Here is a 17,891-nt window from a genome sequence, read left to right as displayed (position 1 = left end):
AGATGGCGTGTCTGGGCGTAGGTAGAACCAGCTTTGGACTCTGTACGGAGCTTAGGAAATCTTCTTGCGCAAGATGTGCGTTGGATCCGCGTCATTTACTGCCCATCCAAGATGTCTAGGTAGGTAGGTGCTGCTGTACAGCCACAATTTGCGCCTGTGTCGTGTTTCAGGGTTTTCTCCGAAAGTGATCAAACAAGCGCCGGAAGCTGTTTCGTAGTAGCACGAGCATCGTGTGGCAAAGGCTGCGCTTCTCCTTTGGGCTGGACTTGCGTTGATCAACTCTTTGAAGACACTGACAGGGTTCTTTGTGCGATGGGTTCAGTGGTGACTGGAATCTTGATCACATCGCCGCTAGTCTGCTCACGGACGAGGATGTGGTTCTACTGGTCGTGATCGTACGCAATTCATGGCGCTGGGCGACCTGATCCTGCACATGAGTAGTGCTGACTCGCATGATCACCGTGGTGACGGGGTGTCCACTCAGCCAAAGCTCGGGCATAGTGGCATTCTTTGGCAATAGCACATATCAGAAAAGGGATGCCTGGCCGGAACGAAGGCCGATGGCGTCCGCGATGTTGTTGTACACCGGGCTTATGTGTGTTTGCAAGATGATGGCGGAGAGCGTTGTTGGCGATGAAATGCAGAGGCCCCACGTCACTGCACAGCAGTTCCGCGAGCCACGGCCGGGCCGCTTGCAACCAGAGACATTGCTCTTGACCAGGACACACTCCCTCAGCAGGGCAGTAGTCTCGCGCGCTATAGCAGCTCGAGCTCAACAAATGTCGTTGCGAGTCGCGGGGCATAGTCAGCATTAACGTGGGGTGCGCAGCAGAGTGGTTGATGATGAAACAGATCGCTTCGGCTGCCGACGCTGCCCTTGCAGGCGTACCTGTATGATCGACGCCGTTATGCAGAGCAGCAGAGCAGCGCAGTGTAGGCAGCACACGAGCAGCTCTGATGGCGGAGTCTGCCAGGCACGCGTGCGGTGCTGGCGGCGCTCGACGCATCCGCGAGGGCGCGCTGCTCATTTACCAGGGCGTAGCGCCCAAGACAGGGCAGCGGATGCATGGTGGTCGCACAGAACCCAGTTGTCAGCGCCACGCGATCTGTGCGATGTTGGCGGATGATGTATCGACTCGTGGGCTTCTCGAGCAGGCAGAGAAGGCGGGTCCGCTGCAGGTCTCGACTTGCTCCGGCCCATCACGCTGCCCGCGAATGCGCAACCATCCCTTGTTGGCAGCGCCGGGAGACGGGCGGGCATCCGGAGCCGGGGCGGGCGGGCAGAGTGGCAGCGAGTGAATAGTGCAGCATAATTTCGGAGGATCGCGCGCCGTGCAGATGAACTGGAAGCGTAGGTTGACTGGCGCTCCATCACAGGAGGAGGACAGGCTGGCAACGACGTGTCTGGCCGGGGACGTGCTGCAGCGCGCTGCTGGGGACGGCGCATCGAGGGTTGGCTGGCTGGGGTGCGCGCGCAAAGCAAGGCCGGACGGCGGCTAATGCGATCGAGTCAAGCACACGCTGCACAGCCAGAGCGAAAGTGGGTGGGTGTGCGCATGGGCCCGCTGTCCGTGTGCGCTGTTTCAGAGGCAGCCGCTGCCGGCCAGTTTTCTGAAACAGCGCAGTCCTTCACTACTACCTCCTCGTCTCACGCTACTGCTCTATTCCAACGACACGCTTCACTTCACCTCTCCCCCAAAACACGCCTGTTTGCGCTCGCTGAGGCCGGTCCTCGCACTCTCCATCCTCGCCCGCGACTAGAGCTGCTGCTCGTCTGCTACATTCGTTCCTCCACCGCTCCGCCGCGCCTCCCGCTGCCTCCCTGCCTTCGCGCGCATCCGAACAACCGCGCAGCGAACTGGTGTCGTTGCCCGCTGGTTTCGTCCCCCCGAACGGCAGATCAAACACGCAGCATCCGAGCTCGTTTGGGATATACGCTCCCAGCGCCCTCTTGCGCTTTTGCACGCCTGTCCTCGCCCGGCGCTGCGACAGGCTCCCGTTTCACCGCCATGTATCCTCAGCACCATCCCGCCATGCCACCGCCGCAGCAGGCGCGGTCGGTGGCCCCAGAGACCTTCCTGCTCGACCAAGAAGCGCAGTCCAGCCTCCCGCAAGACTCAGTCGTGGCTCTGCAACAAGTCGACAACCGTACGTCTCCAGCCTGCCGCCAATGGATGCACTCCAGACCGCATTGACTGACGCGTGTGTAGTGAAATACTTTCTCATCTCCGCCCCAGTGGACTGGAGTCAAGACCAGTACATTCGACGATTCTTGCTACCTACCGGCGAATATGTCTCCTGCGTGCTATGGTGCGTCTGCAATGCCGCGAGCCGTGAGCTGCTGCTGCGACCGCCCTGTACTAACCCACCTCCAGGAACAATCTCTTCCACATCTCGGGCACTGACATCGTTCGCTGCCTATCTTTCCGCTTTCAGGCGTTTGGACGACCTGTCAAGAATACGAAGAAATTTGAGGAGGGCATCTTTTCCGATCTGCGAAATTTGAAATCTGGCACAGATGCCTCTCTCGAAGAGCCAAAGAGTCCATTCCTCGACTTCCTTTACAAGAACAACTGCATCAGGACGCAGAAGAAGCAAAAAGTGTTCTACTGGTACAGCGTCCCGCACGACCGTCTGTTCCTCGATGCTTTGGAGCGCGATCTGAAGCGAGAGAAGATGGGCCAGGAAGCTACCACAGTGGCTGTCAGCGAGCCAGCCCTGTCATTCGAGTTCGACGCGTCCGTCTCGCTGTTTGAGCAGCTCACGAAGGCGCAGCAGAACAACCAGTCAACATACAACGCGCAACCACCATCAATGCCACCATCGCATTCGACATCGCCAGTTCTGCGTGCAACCGATTCTATGCCACCGCCGAACATGATTCCTCAGCAACAATTACCGCCCACTTCGATGCCAGCGCAAATGTCACACCAGCCAGATATGCAGTCGGAGCAGATGTCGCACATGCCAGGGTACGGCCAGATGGCGATGCCGCCCATGCCGTCACAGATACAAAAGACACGAGAACAGTCAATGGGTCCAGTTTTCGATCGAAATGGAGTACCAATTTCGCAAGCTGGACAGAGACATAGCTCAATGCCAGCTTATATGGAATACTCGCCCGCCCCTTCATTCGTCTCGTCACATTTCGAGGACTACAGCCAACGTGGTCTGTCCTTTGAGCCACTCACCCCGCCGCAGCATTCGGTGGGCATGCCTTCTGAGCCAACATACATCGCCAATGAGGATACTGGCTTGTATGCAGCGATTCCGGAAGTCGGCCTCCAACAGCCGTTCAATCCGCTCATGTCGGTACCACCGAACCTCTCTGGTGCGCACTACCCCTCCATGAACCGCCAATACCAGCCACAACAGGTATACTCCGTCCTGGAAGGGTCTCCCACCTACAAACAGCGACGCCGACGATCGAGTCTGACAAACAGTACAGTAACAGGTGTGACCACTACAGCATCCTCGTCCGGACATACGCACGCACATTCCGTCCATCGTCCAAGTGATCTGCGCCGATCTATGTCGACCTCAGTCCAGCCACAAGCTATTCCGGAAGGGCAAGAAATGTCGTACAATGATTCGCCTACAAGCATGCATACCACACAGCATCCCGGTTCCATGATGGGCGAGCACAGAGAGCTCATGAATCTGTCCCGTCACAGCACGCCATCGCACGCGGTGGAAGGAGCTCATGATGAGCAGCGCGCACATCGACAGATGAGCCATGTCCACAATGAGGATTACTCCAACTACAACCACAGTCCTAGTCAAGATTACCGGGCTCACCCTTCAATGCAACACCATGCTGTGCAGCGCACAGCGAATGGTGTCTTCCGCCGAGCACGGTCCGCCACCCTGAGCGAGATGACCCCTTATTGTCAGAAGAGCCATTCGTGCCCGATCCCAATGTGTGGACGCCTCTTCAAACGCTTAGAACACCTGAAGCGCCACGTCCGCACACACACCCAGGAACGACCTTATCTGTGCCCTTTGTGCAACAAGGCGTTCTCTAGATCGGACAACCTTGCGCAGCATCGTCGCACACACGAGACTAGCGCTGATGGTTCCGCCCCATCTGAAGAGGAAATGGAGGAAGAGCGTGATGCACTGCAAGACGCACACGATGAGCCAGACCCAATCGACGAGGCGTCCTACCAAGCGATCGCCATGACCACTGGCACGGAGTTGCCAGGCATGCCGACCCACGTCGATATGGGAATGGTTGCTCACAACGACATGGCCCCTCCACCTATGGTCACAACTGGTGCTGACTACCACCACTAAGAGGCGGCAATCACAGAGGCACTTTGCAAAGCGTACGGCGCTGTTCGATTCTGGCAGCATTCTTAACGAACTTTTGACACGGCAACAACTTTTACTACTGTGGTTTTTCCATTCAAAAAACTAGACCAAAGCTCCGCACTGCAGTTGAGAGGCTGCTTGAGGCGCCGCAGCTTGAGCGCTCGCGCCACGAATGTATGATGAAAGAAGAAGTCTTTACGGTCGACAACCACTTTTTTTCTCTTTTGAAATAACCTTTTTCGCCTATTTCTTTTCACGTCTTCGCACTTTTGAGAAGGCGCTGGGGAAATTGCAGATTTTATTTTGCCTCTTGGTCATCGGTGGCGCTTCATTCGTGTGTGTTTCGAGCGTGGCGAAGGTCTGGGGTCATTGGCACAGGCAGGCAGGCAACTGGGATACACTTTTGTGCGATTTGTTTGTTGGGCACTGGCACAGACTCTTTGGCATGATGGATCCACGGTATTTGGAAAAGCTTCATTGCTGTTGACAGCAGTTGCTACAATCTTGTCATAGTTGTTTGGTGCGCTACATAACAGCATTTATTTGCATGAATGTCCAACAATCTACAATGCTGTGCACGCATATCCGTCTCGAATCAATTTGCCCAGCAAGTTCCCGGCACCGTTCTTCACAAAAGCTGCAAGCGTACCCGGCCTACAACCTCGTACGCACACACCACGGATCCATGGTGGCATCATGCCATCACACACTTCTTCGCTCCTTCCCAGAGTCTACCTCCTCGCACGTGACTGAATCCTTTCATGATCGGCTATATGTGACGCCACAGAATTAGCTCTTAACATGAAACATGATCAAGGTGTTTCAACCTCCTCATTAGTTCGTTCGCGCCCACTTCTCCTGATGAGGCTGCATCAGGCCATCACTTGCCGTGCGAGCCCTCTCTGACCAAAAGGCGTTTCGAGGTCCGGCCGAGAGGGAGAGACGGCGATTAAGATGCTGCTAAGTATGGATGGCGTTGTTCGCTTTGCTAGCCTCTTATCAATTATAACTCACGGAGTCCTTGTCCCACTATTTGTTCAGCTTGCCTTGTTCTACGCATTGTTCCGCGGCCGTCGTATTCGCCTGCTATGGCTTCCGTCTCCGCGTTCGCGTGGCGTACGCATGGACATGAGGCTACTGTACTGTATGTGTGCGAGGCGCGAGGGAAGGAAAGGGAAGAAACGGCAGTTTCCTGCTTAATTCGCTTCTGCTATCATGCATTAAGCTGTGTCGTGCGCAGTAGTTCGATTCGACCTTCTGTGCATGACTCCTGTGGTTGTTGTGGCGTGCGATGCATGCATGTGCAGAATCGATCATGCCGGGTCGATTTTCTTGTTTCGCTTCCTTTGTTGTCATCGTGCAAATGGGAACTGGCGGATCAGTCATCGAAGTGCAAGGAAGTGTGAGCTAGCTTAAGCGATGTCTTGTTGAGGAGAGACTTTCTTTTTCGCCACTTGTGTGACGTTCGGGACTTGGTTGTCAGCCTGATTGCGGGACTTTTCTGCTCCTTGTATGTGGAGACTGCCAGGGAAGACTGGCTGAGCTGGTTGTACTGGACAGCTCTGTGTCCGTATCGATTATAGAATGGTGTGCTAATATTATCGATCGTGATGGTGGACACCAGTACCCATCCCCAGGATGGTAAAGCAGCGGGCTTAGTCGATGGCATCGGCTAGCATGATTCCCGGCGTCAGTACATGCTGCTATTGTCGGCTTCCTGGAGGTCGAGGCCTTCTTCCGGGAAGATCATCGCGTGTTTCACATTCGGTGTTGTCCCCGATCGTGCAGAAACCCGCATGCTGCATGCTACGGCTCATGCTATCTGCCGATAATAGGGGCAGCGCTGCCCACGTGCGTTAGTGTAGATGGTGGCAGTTGTGCTCCAGACATCCAGTCCCAGCTTTTCTGCGGAGACCACTAGGATCCGCACTGATCAGGTCCCGGGACGACATGTGAGCCTCTTTCAATCGACGCAGCGCCTGGACATTCTCACTGCTTTCTCAAGTTGATGGTGTTGGTCATTGCTGTATCGACTCTGCCATGCCTCGACCTTCTTATTGAGAGATGATTAGGTTGTTGTCAAAATGTCACCCCTTGTGCCCGACTCGCTCACATGGTCGAGCGTGATCGACCTGCAAAAAATGTCAGCTTGCCCTATCTCTCCCTGTACGATCGCAAAATACCGCTTTCAGCTGTCACGCTGATCTTTCACTGTGCCGGCTGACCCCATAATGCACTCCAAGAGCGACACCAAGGACTATACCCACGACCGCCAGGCCGACTATGACGGCGAGCAGCCATGAAGCGTTGCTCCTAGTCATCGTCGCCTCGTCCCGCGCGCGTTCCAGATCCTGATCTTGAGAAGCCGCGTAGAAGGCACTGCTGGGCTGCAGACCGAAAGGAGCCTCGGGAATTCGCTCCAGCGAGCTGAAAAACTGATTCTTCAGCACCGGACGAATAGCATCGGGATCTCTGGTATCAGAAGCCATTGTGCAAGCAGACGAATCTGCTCATCTGGAAAAAGTGCGCTTGGACACACAATTATATGCCAGAGCTGAGCCAGCGCATCGAGAAAGTCGTTTCTACCCGTCCGCCATTCACGAGCACTGACGTTTTGCGTAGCACAAGGGCTGAATAGCTTCTCGGTTGGGTGGGACAGTTTATCGTTCCGGAAAGCCACGTACCGGGGGCAAGCGCAGCAATCGCACTGTGATCATGTTGTCGAGCCACGTGAAAGTCAGGCATAAACACGAGGTCAGCACGAGAATGCCGATCATGGCGTTCGATAAAGCAGTTCGTGGCCTTCCCTTACGAGGAAGACATCGCACCACCCCTACCGCACGTCACTGGTGGCAGTGGCAGATAGCGAAGACCCCATAGGCTATGGCTGGACCAGCCTTCGATCCGATGTGACGTGTGAGGCCTTTTGTTGGAGCATCAGGATTAGTTACAATTTGGCGACCTGAGAATCCACACAGACAACTATGTGGCGATCATGCGCCTCGAGGTGTTGCAGAGCTCGCGTTTGCGACGAGCCTCTCATTCCAGGTCATCCAGCTGAGTCACGAATATCTGTCAGCGCATCTCAATCCGAGTGTGATAGTCCGGTCGACTTGGAAGTGTGTGTTGAAAGAACATGTCGGACGCTATGCGGATCATCAATGGGGGGTCAGCATTTGAAGACGTGGTCGGCTTTCATAGTTTGAATTGCAGAGGTCCGTCGAATGCGGCAGACAGAACCACTCGATCCTATAAGTGTCAGTTCTCCTTTGCTTCTGGAAAGGAGTGAAGTTATGTCCTGTCCCATGAAATGTAAATGTGCTGTTGACCTTCTATATTGACTGCGTGTCCGACACAGTGAAGCTTGATGTGCACACAGCAGCAGTCTCATACGGTCGCTGAGATTGAGAGCGCATGTCGGCACTGTATGTGAGACGCGTGTGGTTGTGTTGGGAAAGAGGTCGCTGGGGTCTGCGCCTTACGTGATCATGGTGCCAAGGCCGCTAAGCTCTATGCAGCACTAGCGTGCACGAAGTCGAATATTCCCAGCAGCAACACCACCACCTCTCACTTTTCGCTCCTTAGTTGCACGACGCATACATCGCCCAACGACCGATACAATGGCACCAAAGGCAGCAATCAAGGGCAGTAAGTGGTATACGAGAGGCACTGAGCGCGATCGCGACACTGCGCGATCGCAAAAGCACCTCGAAATTGCGTTCCGTCGATAGTCAGAGAACTGACAATATTTCGCAGAGTCCAGCAAGCCATCTGCAAAGGCTTCGGCCGCCGCAAAGGCTACGCTGCGCGGAGTAAGCATCTCCAAATCACCTTGAGGCGTGTCAGAGCTCCCATCATCTGACGGCTTGTTTTCACAACAGGTCAACTCGCACAAGGTCACCAAAGTCCGAAAGAGCACCACCTTCCACCAGCCAAAGACCCTCACGCTCTCGCGTGCGCCAAAATACCCACGCCGATCGATCCCACGCCAGCCTCGCCTCGATGCCGGCAAGGTCATCATCCACCCTCTCAACACTGAGAGCGCGATGAAGAAGATCGAGGAGAACAACACCCTCGTCTTCATTGTGGACGTCAAGGCCAACAAGAGGCAAATCAAGGAGGCTCTTAAGAAGCTTTACGACGTGGATACCGTCAAGATCAACACCATGATCCGGTAGGTTGCTATGCGCGCCCATGGATGAGATAGGAGCCATGCGCTAACGAGTGAACAGACCAGACGGCTCCAAGAAGGCTTTCGCCCGCCTGACCGCTGATGTCGACGCCCTCGACATTGCTGCCACCAAGCTTGCCATCGTCTAAGCTGGTGTAAAATCAAAAGCGATGCTTGCATTCGGCACTGGCGTTTGAGCAGAGCTCTTGGAAACGAGCAGAACGGTATCGGCGTTCATTTGAGATGACCTGGTTCGGGGAATATCGAGGAAAGCCAATGCGCTTCCCTCTGGAAGAGCGTAGTATACAGCTACTGTACAAGCGCCATGCGATCAAGCTTTCGCACCACCATATATGAGTTCATGATACCCATTTGCTGTTCATGTCCTGTCTTCATCTTCCGCATCCTCTTAGTGTGTTTATTATGCCTCAAGCCGCTGCCATGCGACTCTGGATCTCGCATCCATGGCGCATCTATTGCGCTCTATACATGTTGTACAATCCATCTTTCATTCGTGCCCCACAGCTCATCATCGAGGGCCTCCCCTGTAATAGTGGATGCAGTGTTTCCAATCGTGCGGGTCTTTATCGTTGCATTTTCTGAATGTGCTCTACGACCGCCTGGCTGGCGTCCATGAATCTGTCAACGCAGTTGCGCATGCAAGGCTCTTCATATCGGTCCAGCCCGCCTTGTGAGATTTTGGACGTGATGCATTTCTTGAAACAACGATCTAGCGCAAGTCAGATATGCATATCACGCGAATGCGCGAAGCGAAAGAAGTACCTGTCAGGTCGTGCACCATGTTCTGGATGTTTGCCTTTTGGCTCTCGCCCTGGATAAACTGGTGCAGGTCCTTCTTATCCTTGTCGGACAGGTTGTTGGCCAAATCGGGGTTGATGGAGAGGTTGTCCATGGTGGATCGTGTGTTGTGTATCGGTGAGAGCTGATGAACAACAATGGTCGACACGGGGAGCTCTGCGCCATCCGGTCACGACAAGAGTCTGCAAGCGCGTGGACCCTGTCGTCGGTGTTGCGCATGGGCCAATCCCGGCTTGGAGAAGGTGCGGGACTTCAAAACTTCCATTCACTCTCAACGACATCTCAATCCACCAACCTGTCCCCTCAACTCGCCGCTTCGCGCAGCTGCACCGATCGGCACACCGTCACTCGTTGGTCCAACTGCTCCGCCCAACGTCATGTCGCGAGATATCAATAACAGCAAGGCCCAGCCGCCTGCGCCGTAAGTTTTCTCTTCTGTTGACACCAAACCTTGCACACACCGCAAACACCTCGCCCGCCGCGCTGCTCGACACCGCCCCACCACTCGCTCGCACCGCACCACCCACCATACTGACACCATGGATACCAGAACGCCGCAGAATACCCCCGCCAACAATGCCCCTATCTCATCGCACGCTCAGGCACCCAACCTTACGAGCCTGAAGGAAGGTACGCTGCAGCAAGCTTTTCACAGTCGCCACCGGGCACAGAGTCTGATTTTGTTCGTGTGTAGAGGACCTTGACCGCGCAGCAGCCGCATCCATCTTCGCTCAGAACCCTCGTCTGGTCTCGATGATGCAGAACAAGCTGTCTGGCCTGATTGGCAAGTCGAGTGGGTACGTCGAGTCACTGCCAGCGCCAGTGCGAAGACGTGTCGCTGGTCTCAAGGGCGTGCAGAAAGAGCACTCCAAGCTTGAGGCGCAGTTCCAGGAGGAGGTTCTCGAGCTCGAGAAGAAGTTCTTCGCCAAGTTTACCCCACTGTACGAGAAGCGTGCGAAGATCATCAACGGCGAGGCCGAGCCCACTGATGCCGAAGTCGAGGCCGGCGAGGAAGACGACGAGGAAGATGAAGAGGCGGAAGAAGCCAAGGCAGAGGCAGACAAGAACGCTCAGGGTGCAGATGCTGCAAAGGGTATCCCAGAGTTCTGGCTGAGCTCGATGAAGAACTCATCGCTTGCCGAGACCATTACCGACCGCGACGAGGAAGCACTCAAGTTCCTCACTGACATCCGCATGGAGTACCTCGATCGCCCTGGCTTCCGCTTGATCTTCGAGTTCTCCGAGAACCCATTCTTCAGCAACAAGACCTTGTCCAAGACATACTACTATCAAGAAGAGAACGGCTACGGTGGTGATTTCATCTACGACCATGCCGAGGGCGACAAGATCGACTGGAAGGCCGGTCAGGACTTGACGGTCAAGGTAGAGAGCAAGAAGCAGAGGAACAAGAGTAAGCGCCACGCAATCCGCGGCATTACTGAGGCCAAGCTGACCATATGACGCAGACACCAAGCAGACCCGCATTGTCAAGAAGACGATTCCAACACCATCATTCTTCGACTTCTTCAACCCCGCAGTGCCTCCGGCTGACGATGACGAGGAGATCGACGACGACATCGAAGCCAAGCTTGAGCTCGACTACCAGCTCGGCGAGGACATCAAGGAGAAGCTTATCCCACGTGCGATTGACTGGTTCACTGGTGAGGCTCTTCAATTCGAGCAAGGCTTCGATGACTTCGACGAGGACGACTTCGAAGACGAGGACGATGAGGATGAGGACGAGGATGACCGCGACGAGGATGATGAGGACGAGGACGAAGATGAGGTATGATGGCATGTCGACTCAAAGACCTCGAAACCACAAGTACTAACATGACTGTAGGAGGAGGGTGGCAAGCCAAAGCAGGAGGCTGCTGAGTGCAAACAGAGCTAAATGATTAGACCCTGATATGCACTGAGCGTGCGTCTCAATGGCGCCGGCAGTCATGAGATACCCTCGACTTGCATCACATCACACTGGAAGTGCTCCAATCTGGCATCAGACTCGATAGCGATAGATCTCCTCATTCGGGCGGCGGCGGCGGCTACTTGTACAGTTTTGCACCGACACACGTGGAGATCTACCTCCCCTTACGCCGCCATGACGAGAAACCAACCATCACGTTCCTTATGAATTTGTCCACGTTGACAAGACACCGCGCACACAAACCTCCTTTGCATCGACAGGCGTTTAATCTGATTAGCAGTCTCTTTGCTTTTCTTGTTGCTTCTTGCGCGCCTCCACCGACCATCACCGATACCACCACCGAACGACAAATCACCAAAATATATCTTAATCAACAACACACACCAACAAACCTCTGCGAAACAGTGGCAGTGGCGCCTGACCGTATGCTATGAATGACGACGACCTCTTTTGATCAGAGTTTGAAGTGAACTGGGAAGACGGCGTAACTGGCGGTGGAACTTTCAACGGAATTGCAGGGAAGCGAATGGGCGCACAAATGAGAATCGAGTCCTGAAGTCTGTCTGCGATGCTTCTCCTGACGACGACCATTGTTGCTACTGCTACTGCTGTTTTCTGTCGAGTATGCAGGTGTTCCAAGTGGAGAAAGGAGAAGAAAGGGCAGGTAGATAGCGTCCGGCTCGGGTTTCTGAAATTTGCATGTTTTCATACTCTGCTCAAAAGTTTCTTGCGTATCTATTGTGATTTACGCAATCATGTGTGAAATATGCGTCTCGCGATGTACTTCCTAGTCATTTGCGCCATTTGTCCCGCCCGCTATCGCCTTGATGGGTATGTATGATCGTGAATGCATTTGATACAAGAATCTTGCGTTTGTGCCAGTTGTAAATCAATGCTAATGCTCACGTGTGCTGCAAGAGAACACATCCTGATGAGTCTTCCCTCGGAGAAGCACTTTGGCCGTGACTAATGTTTCCAAGAGGAAGGCTGAAATCGGGCAAGTCGAATGCATGCCATTACTCCTCTTCGAAGAAGATCGCAGTGATGCTCCAGCGGTGCTGTTGAATGAAATTTTCCACCTTCGAGATGGGGGTCAGAATTGCTCAAGTCTCTGGCTTCAACTCGACGTGAAAGTTGTTCATGCCCGGTCCATCTCGGACTTTGAGCTTCTTGAAGTTCTGCTCACGCGGAGGAGCTGGCTTGTCGCGTAGCTGCCAGAGGTAGTAGACTAGCTTGGAGCTTGTCTTGCGCTCGAGCAGGGCATAGCCCAGAGAAGCCATGATGAGAGTGAGACGTTCGTCGTTGAAGTACCTGCTGTTGAGCACACATGAAGCCGGCAGGACGAGGAAGAGGGTCGAGCGGTAGTTCGTCAGAGAAGTAGGGAGGGCGCTCTCGTCTGTTGCAGTTATCGTTCGAATGGGTGATGAGGAGAAAGTCTCTGACGATGCCTCTGAGGACATTCCATCGGAGTCGTCCTCTACCTGCCGCTGCCGCAGGAATTCGGTCGTCCGCCGCAACATTTCTCCTCTCTCTGCAGCCGAAGGTACGAAGTTCAACACCAGACTCAGCGAGATCACATCGAATTTCTCCTCGTCAGCTTCCAATGAGGTGCTAGAAGGCAGCGGTCTCTGCATGAAATCCTGCTGCAAGATACCCGGTGCCTGAGAATTGAGATCGATCCGAGTGATCTCGAAACATCCAGACTTCGAACACGCGTTCTTGGTACTCAGAGCTCCGACCTCAAGCATCTTGAACTTTGGACGCAGCTCACTGAGATCGCGCTTCACGGAGTCGAGCCACTTCATCAAGACCAGAGAGGAATCCCCGCCACGGTCGGCAGACTGGCCTTGGATTGAAGCGGCTTGGTAGGCTTTAATTCCGCCGAGAGCATGGAGCTGAGATTCAATGATGGTTGCTAATGTGGTGTTCTTCTTGGCTTTGGCGGCTGCGAGGTCTTTTTGAAGTTGGTGGAAAGTAACGATGGTCTTCTGGGTGGCTTTGGAGGACATCTTCTTCTGGTTGGTTTTCTTGGCGAGGGGTGGGCGGCCGGCCTTGAGGATTGCCTCGCGCTTCTGCTTGTTGCGTTGGATGGCCATGGCTGTGACTCAGGCGCTGTTGTCTATCTGCGTGTGCTTGGAACACGAGTTTGGTGGGTTTGAATCTCTTTGAGCTTGTTGGGGTCTCCTCTCGCGACGAGTGTAAGTTACGTCAAGGGTAGTCGTATATCAGTAAGATATGACAGGTGCACGACCACATGCAAGAGCTGCTGCCTGCGGAAGTCATGTTGAAGAGTGGGTCATTGCTATTTCTTCACTTGAAGTCGTCAAGTGAAGAAGGTGTCCTGGTTGCAAGTAAGGCCAGAAAATTGGCAGCTGTGATATGTGCTAAGAACTACGCAGCCGGTATGCACACTTCATCATACTTTCCTCCACTTGCACTCCATACCTCAACCCGTATTTGAACAATGCACCACCATCGTCACAGATCATCAAATCGGACAAAATCACATCGTGCACATCCATGATGCTTTTCGATTTGCTTGTGCTACGCACCGGAAGAGGCTGGTGCTACGGCTGCCGCCTCTTGGCCCTGCGCCGAGAAGTCTTGAATAGCTTCGAGCCTATAAGGATCATCGAGGCTCAATATTTAGAATGCATCCATTTGGCATCGCGCCATCCTCAGGAAGCATGAGATGATGTAGGGACGTCAGAGGCTCAGAATGAAGATAAGTCTGTCTTCTTGCTCGGCTCGAGTTTTCGTTGTTCACAATTTATTCGTACGCTTTGCAAGATGAAGCTCTCCGTGCTGCTGACGGTGCTTAGCGCGGCCTTTGGGCAAGCTCAATACGATGGCGATGTCGTAGCATATTGGCAAGTTGCAGTTTCTTCTGGGATCAGATTGGCCAGCTAATTGAATGTAGGGTTGATCAATCATCTTCCCTGGCGAATAACAGTCTGATCGGAGGTCTTCAATCTCCTCCCTCTGGCTGGTTTACTGCCATCGTGCACGCCTCAGTCTACGTCGCAGCTTTGCAAAGTCGTGATGAAGAGCTAGCATTCCAGCAACTGGCTGTCAGTCATGCAGCTCACAATGCATTGACATGGACTTTCCACGGCACACGCAACTTCGCCAACATTTATGATAAGATGTCAAATATCACTGCTCGGATCGGCATCAATCACACAAGTGATGATTACAGAAGAGCTGCAGAAATCGGCCAGGCTGCTGCTCTCAGAGTGACCACAGCACGACAAGGCGATCTTCTCGATAACTTCGTTCAGTATGTCTATGGACCAGAGGAACCAGGTGTCTATCAACGCACTCCAGGAGGTCTCACGGCTCCTGACACACCTCAAGCCCGCTATCTTCGTACCTTCGGCGGCATTGGCAACATCACACGCTTTCGTGCCCCTCCACCACCAGCAATCGACTCCGAAGAATACGAAGGCATCCTCAACTACGTCAAAGCCCAAGGCGAACAAAACTCCACCGAGCGCACAGAATACAACACCGAAACCGCCTACTTCTGGCGTGAATCCTCTCCCATCATCTGGAGTAGATTCGCCTACAACGTTCTCGCAAACAGATACGCCACCGACGTTCTCAGCTCAGCTAAATTCGCAGCACAACTCAATTACGCCTTGGCGAACGCCGCGATCGCCGGCTGGGATTCCAAATCTTTCTATAATGCTTGGAGGCCTGTGACTGCTATTCGTCGAACAGATGTTTGGTTGCCAAGTGGTAATAATGTTTCGGATCCGGAATGGACGCCTCTGCTGAGTCCTACGCCAAATCACCAGGAGTATACTTCCACGCATGCGTGTTTTGGGGCTGCTGCGGCGGCTGTGATCAAGGCGTGGAATAATGGGTCTGATACGATCGATACGCTGCTTAGTACGAATGCTACTGGGCGTGGAGTGATTCAGAGGCGATACACAAGTTTGCAGCAGGCTGTGAAGGATAATGGAGATAGTCGAATCTTTGGGGGCGTAAGTTTTGCTTCAAAGTGTTTGTTGGCTACAGGACGGCGTGCTGACTCACTTCTAGATCCATTTCCAGTTCGCGTCAGACGTCGGATCTGTTGTCGGAAACGATGTCGGAGAGGCTACATTGAAAGTGTTTGATGACAGGTGGTGGGAGTTCTAAATTGAGGACAAGAAACGAGCATGATAACGAAGTCGCCGGTCATGGCGCATTTTCACAAGCTACAGCAGCTACACTGTACTACGAAGCGACATCTTGCATGTCAGTCCATGCTGTCTGCATTCGCATTTTATCCCAAAAGTGGTCTCCAAAACGCCTGCGCTATGCTGTTGCCCCAGTCTATGTGCACAGGCCCAAAATGCAGAGTCATCAGTTCATCCGTGGTAGGTATCATGGCATTCGCAAATCGTTCATCGCATTACACCCCTCATTTCTTCTTTCGCAGTGTGTTGCCTTGACCCTCGAAATTCTGCTTCTTGCTCTGCTCTTCTTCGCTCTGCTGCCCGTCCTTGTTCGGCACCGGCTTGATCTCGTAGCCAAAGAAGAGCTTGTTGGGTGGGAGACGAAGTGGTTGCGGTCCGTTGCGGTGCTTCGTGGATCTCGGGGCCATGCCCGGAATCGCGACTCCGCCTCCAGCGTTCGAAATCGGCGTGCTTGTTCCCGGGGTCGACGCAGGTGTCGCTGCTGTGCCTTTGCCCTTCTTCGCGACCAATCTCTGCCCCGCACCACTGAAATGTGAGCTCGCCTTCTCGTGGCCCTTTGCTGCTTGATCTGAATCTGGCTTGATGGCGTTGTAGTTGATCGCTTGCGCCATGCTGCCTTGCACATGCATGCCTCCGCCCATTTGTCCCATCTTCGAGTTGATGCTGTGTGGCGTGCTCGTTCCGCTGAGCTTTGGCTCTTCATATCCGATAGGTGGCGCGAAGTCGACCTCCAAATCCGTCTCTTGTACACTGATTGCGGTCTTGTCATTCTCTGGCTTCACCTCCAATACTGCGATTTCGTAGACAGTGTCGTTGTAGCTGAAAGTGAAGACGTCGCCTTTGCTCATACAGCTGAAGCCACGGAATGCCTGTTCTAGCACGGCTTTCGGGTCGGAGATGTCGAGGAAGTTGATGGATTGTGGTTGAAGCTTGATGAAGCGTCCAGGCGGCAGACTCGTGCTCTTGGTCTGAATCAGGTCGCCCGGCTCCAGCATGAGTGTCTGCATCATCCAGAAGGGAAGATAGCATCGACCCTCTTCCGCTGTGAACTCGAGTACACCAGCATGTGTTTTTGTCTCTTTTGAGCCGTTGATCAGCTCGAAGAGCATAGGATATTCGATGTGGAGTTGCGTGAGTTTGTCGAGAGCTGAGGCTGGTAGGAACATTTTGCCGCCGTGGTTGGCGGCGTCGCGCTCAGGACCAGGCATCATGGCGATAGGATAGCAGCGGTAGTATTCGTCGAAGCGGCGAGGGCGCCCGCCAACGCCACGGCCCATGACGCCGGCGCGGTACATTGCGAGGGGATCGTTGTTGTCGTAATAGTACGACATGTCTGTTGTGCGAGGGAGTGTATGCAGGACAGGCTGCTGACGAGCGGGTTTGCTGCGGTTTTATCGCAGGCAAAGCTTTTGGGGTTGAGGTCTGGAGGAGAAAGACTTTGTAGGTTAAGTACAAAGGTAAAGGGCTACGAGGCTTTGAGGACAGAAGAAAGCCTTAGTCAGGCATACAAAGGTGAATAGGTACGGAAGCTCGCGACTGGCGCGTGAAGTGACCGCATGTGAGAGACTCGAGCTCGGAGCTATGACGGACATCTCTTCTCTTGGCATCCTGATCAAGCGCCGACGACCGCTTTTTCGACCTCCCTTTGCCAACACGAAAGCCGCTCCTTCAACCAGTCCACCTTCGGCTTGGACGACGACGACTGCGAGACTGTTCTTCCCATTCATCGTAAAGCAGATGATGGCCATTACACGCTTGATGTGCCCCTCCTTGTGGGCACCGCACAAGCACTTGCGGAGCACCGCCTTTTGAGGCGGCATCTTGCCTCGGACAAGTGGCTCGCTGCTGTCACACGCTCGTCGTCGCGGCCTCTGGATACCGTGCGATAGACTCGTGATCAAGGCGGGTGTGCGTCACGTCCACTGCATGCTCTATCAAGGACAGCATCTTGCTCACCAGAGTGGTCTGGAACACCTGGACCAGAGCACGAAGTACTGCAATCACGTCAATGTTCGCCCAGACAGCTACTGTTTCCTATACTTGCAAAGGCTATCGAGACTCGCCACAGCTATCCGGCTTCTTCCACAGTATCGTGGGTCTCTGCATTCAGGATACGACTTGCCCCGTGGCTCGTAAGTTCTCCGCAGATGTGGATCTCAAGGCCAGCTAATTTGCGTTCTGTCACAGAGTCAAGCCCTATGCGACAGAGTCAAGCAGACGCCAAAACTCCATCACACACATGCAATCAACTGTGTTGTTGGTATGTAGTGGATTTGTCACAGCGCTGGAGAATTGATCATTACGATTTAGTTCGCTGGAGTCTGGCCGTACGGCATACCACTCGCGTTCGCCAAACAACCTCTAGAAGGAACATGGCCGCCTGCATTACCTGTTTTCGCCTTCAAGCCCAGTGAGCGTGATCAGATTCCACTATCTACAGTGCGCAACAACGCCATGGAACACCCTTGCATGT

The 17,891-nt window shown here is 53.9% G+C and overlaps 8 protein-coding genes across 8 annotated transcripts; 4 read left to right on the top strand and 4 right to left on the bottom strand.

Annotated features, from left to right (window-relative positions):
* Positions 1-2,009: 2,009 nt before the first annotated feature.
* Positions 2,010-4,296, top strand: MST12 (Transcription factor mst12; the record flags this gene model as incomplete). Its single annotated transcript, XM_023602448.2, has 3 exons — positions 2,010-2,148; positions 2,211-2,310; positions 2,376-4,296. 3 exons carry the CDS (start codon positions 2,010-2,012, stop codon positions 4,294-4,296), a joined length of 2,160 nt encoding a protein of 719 aa, XP_023451510.1.
* Positions 4,297-6,509: 2,213 nt separating this feature from the next.
* On the bottom strand, positions 6,510-6,803 carry RHO25_010649 (uncharacterized protein; the record flags this gene model as incomplete). The annotated part of the gene is made up of 1 exon (XM_065603308.1): positions 6,510-6,803. One exon carries the CDS (start codon positions 6,801-6,803, stop codon positions 6,510-6,512), a length of 294 nt encoding a protein of 97 aa, XP_065459380.1.
* Positions 6,804-7,934: 1,131 nt separating this feature from the next.
* RPL23A_2 (60S ribosomal protein uL23) lies at positions 7,935-8,634 on the top strand (the record flags this gene model as incomplete). The annotated part of the gene is made up of 4 exons (XM_023602449.2): positions 7,935-7,962; positions 8,071-8,126; positions 8,196-8,488; positions 8,547-8,634. 4 exons carry the CDS (start codon positions 7,935-7,937, stop codon positions 8,632-8,634), a joined length of 465 nt encoding a protein of 154 aa, XP_023451518.1.
* A 435-nt stretch (positions 8,635-9,069) lies between these two features.
* RHO25_010647 (uncharacterized protein) lies at positions 9,070-9,398 on the bottom strand (the record flags this gene model as incomplete). The annotated part of the gene is made up of 2 exons (XM_023602450.2): positions 9,070-9,215; positions 9,269-9,398. 2 exons carry the CDS (start codon positions 9,396-9,398, stop codon positions 9,070-9,072), a joined length of 276 nt encoding a protein of 91 aa, XP_023451519.1.
* Positions 9,399-9,681: 283 nt separating this feature from the next.
* RHO25_010646 (uncharacterized protein) lies at positions 9,682-11,198 on the top strand (the record flags this gene model as incomplete). Its single annotated transcript, XM_023602451.2, has 5 exons — positions 9,682-9,725; positions 9,855-9,934; positions 9,999-10,715; positions 10,771-11,090; positions 11,148-11,198. 5 exons carry the CDS (start codon positions 9,682-9,684, stop codon positions 11,196-11,198), a joined length of 1,212 nt encoding a protein of 403 aa, XP_023450967.1.
* Positions 11,199-12,334: 1,136 nt separating this feature from the next.
* Positions 12,335-13,327, bottom strand: RHO25_010645 (uncharacterized protein; the record flags this gene model as incomplete). The annotated part of the gene is made up of 1 exon (XM_023602452.2): positions 12,335-13,327. The coding sequence occupies one exon, from the start codon at positions 13,325-13,327 to the stop codon at positions 12,335-12,337; it is 993 nt and encodes a 330-aa protein (XP_023450966.1).
* Positions 13,328-14,377: 1,050 nt separating this feature from the next.
* RHO25_010644 (uncharacterized protein) lies at positions 14,378-15,377 on the top strand (the record flags this gene model as incomplete). The annotated part of the gene is made up of 2 exons (XM_023602453.2): positions 14,378-15,220; positions 15,279-15,377. The coding sequence occupies 2 exons, from the start codon at positions 14,378-14,380 to the stop codon at positions 15,375-15,377; spliced, it is 942 nt and encodes a 313-aa protein (XP_023450969.1).
* Positions 15,378-15,642: 265 nt separating this feature from the next.
* RHO25_010643 (uncharacterized protein) lies at positions 15,643-16,749 on the bottom strand (the record flags this gene model as incomplete). The annotated part of the gene is made up of 1 exon (XM_023602454.2): positions 15,643-16,749. The coding sequence occupies one exon, from the start codon at positions 16,747-16,749 to the stop codon at positions 15,643-15,645; it is 1,107 nt and encodes a 368-aa protein (XP_023450968.1).
* Between the last annotated feature and the right edge of the window lie 1,142 nt (positions 16,750-17,891).

The sequence above is a fragment of the Cercospora beticola genome, chromosome 7 (assembly GCF_033473495.1).
Source record: "Cercospora beticola chromosome 7, complete sequence".
Lineage (NCBI taxonomy): Eukaryota > Fungi > Ascomycota > Dothideomycetes > Mycosphaerellales > Mycosphaerellaceae > Cercospora > Cercospora beticola.
Note: the sequence above shows the minus strand (reverse complement) of the source record. Positions and strands in the feature narration are given on the sequence as shown.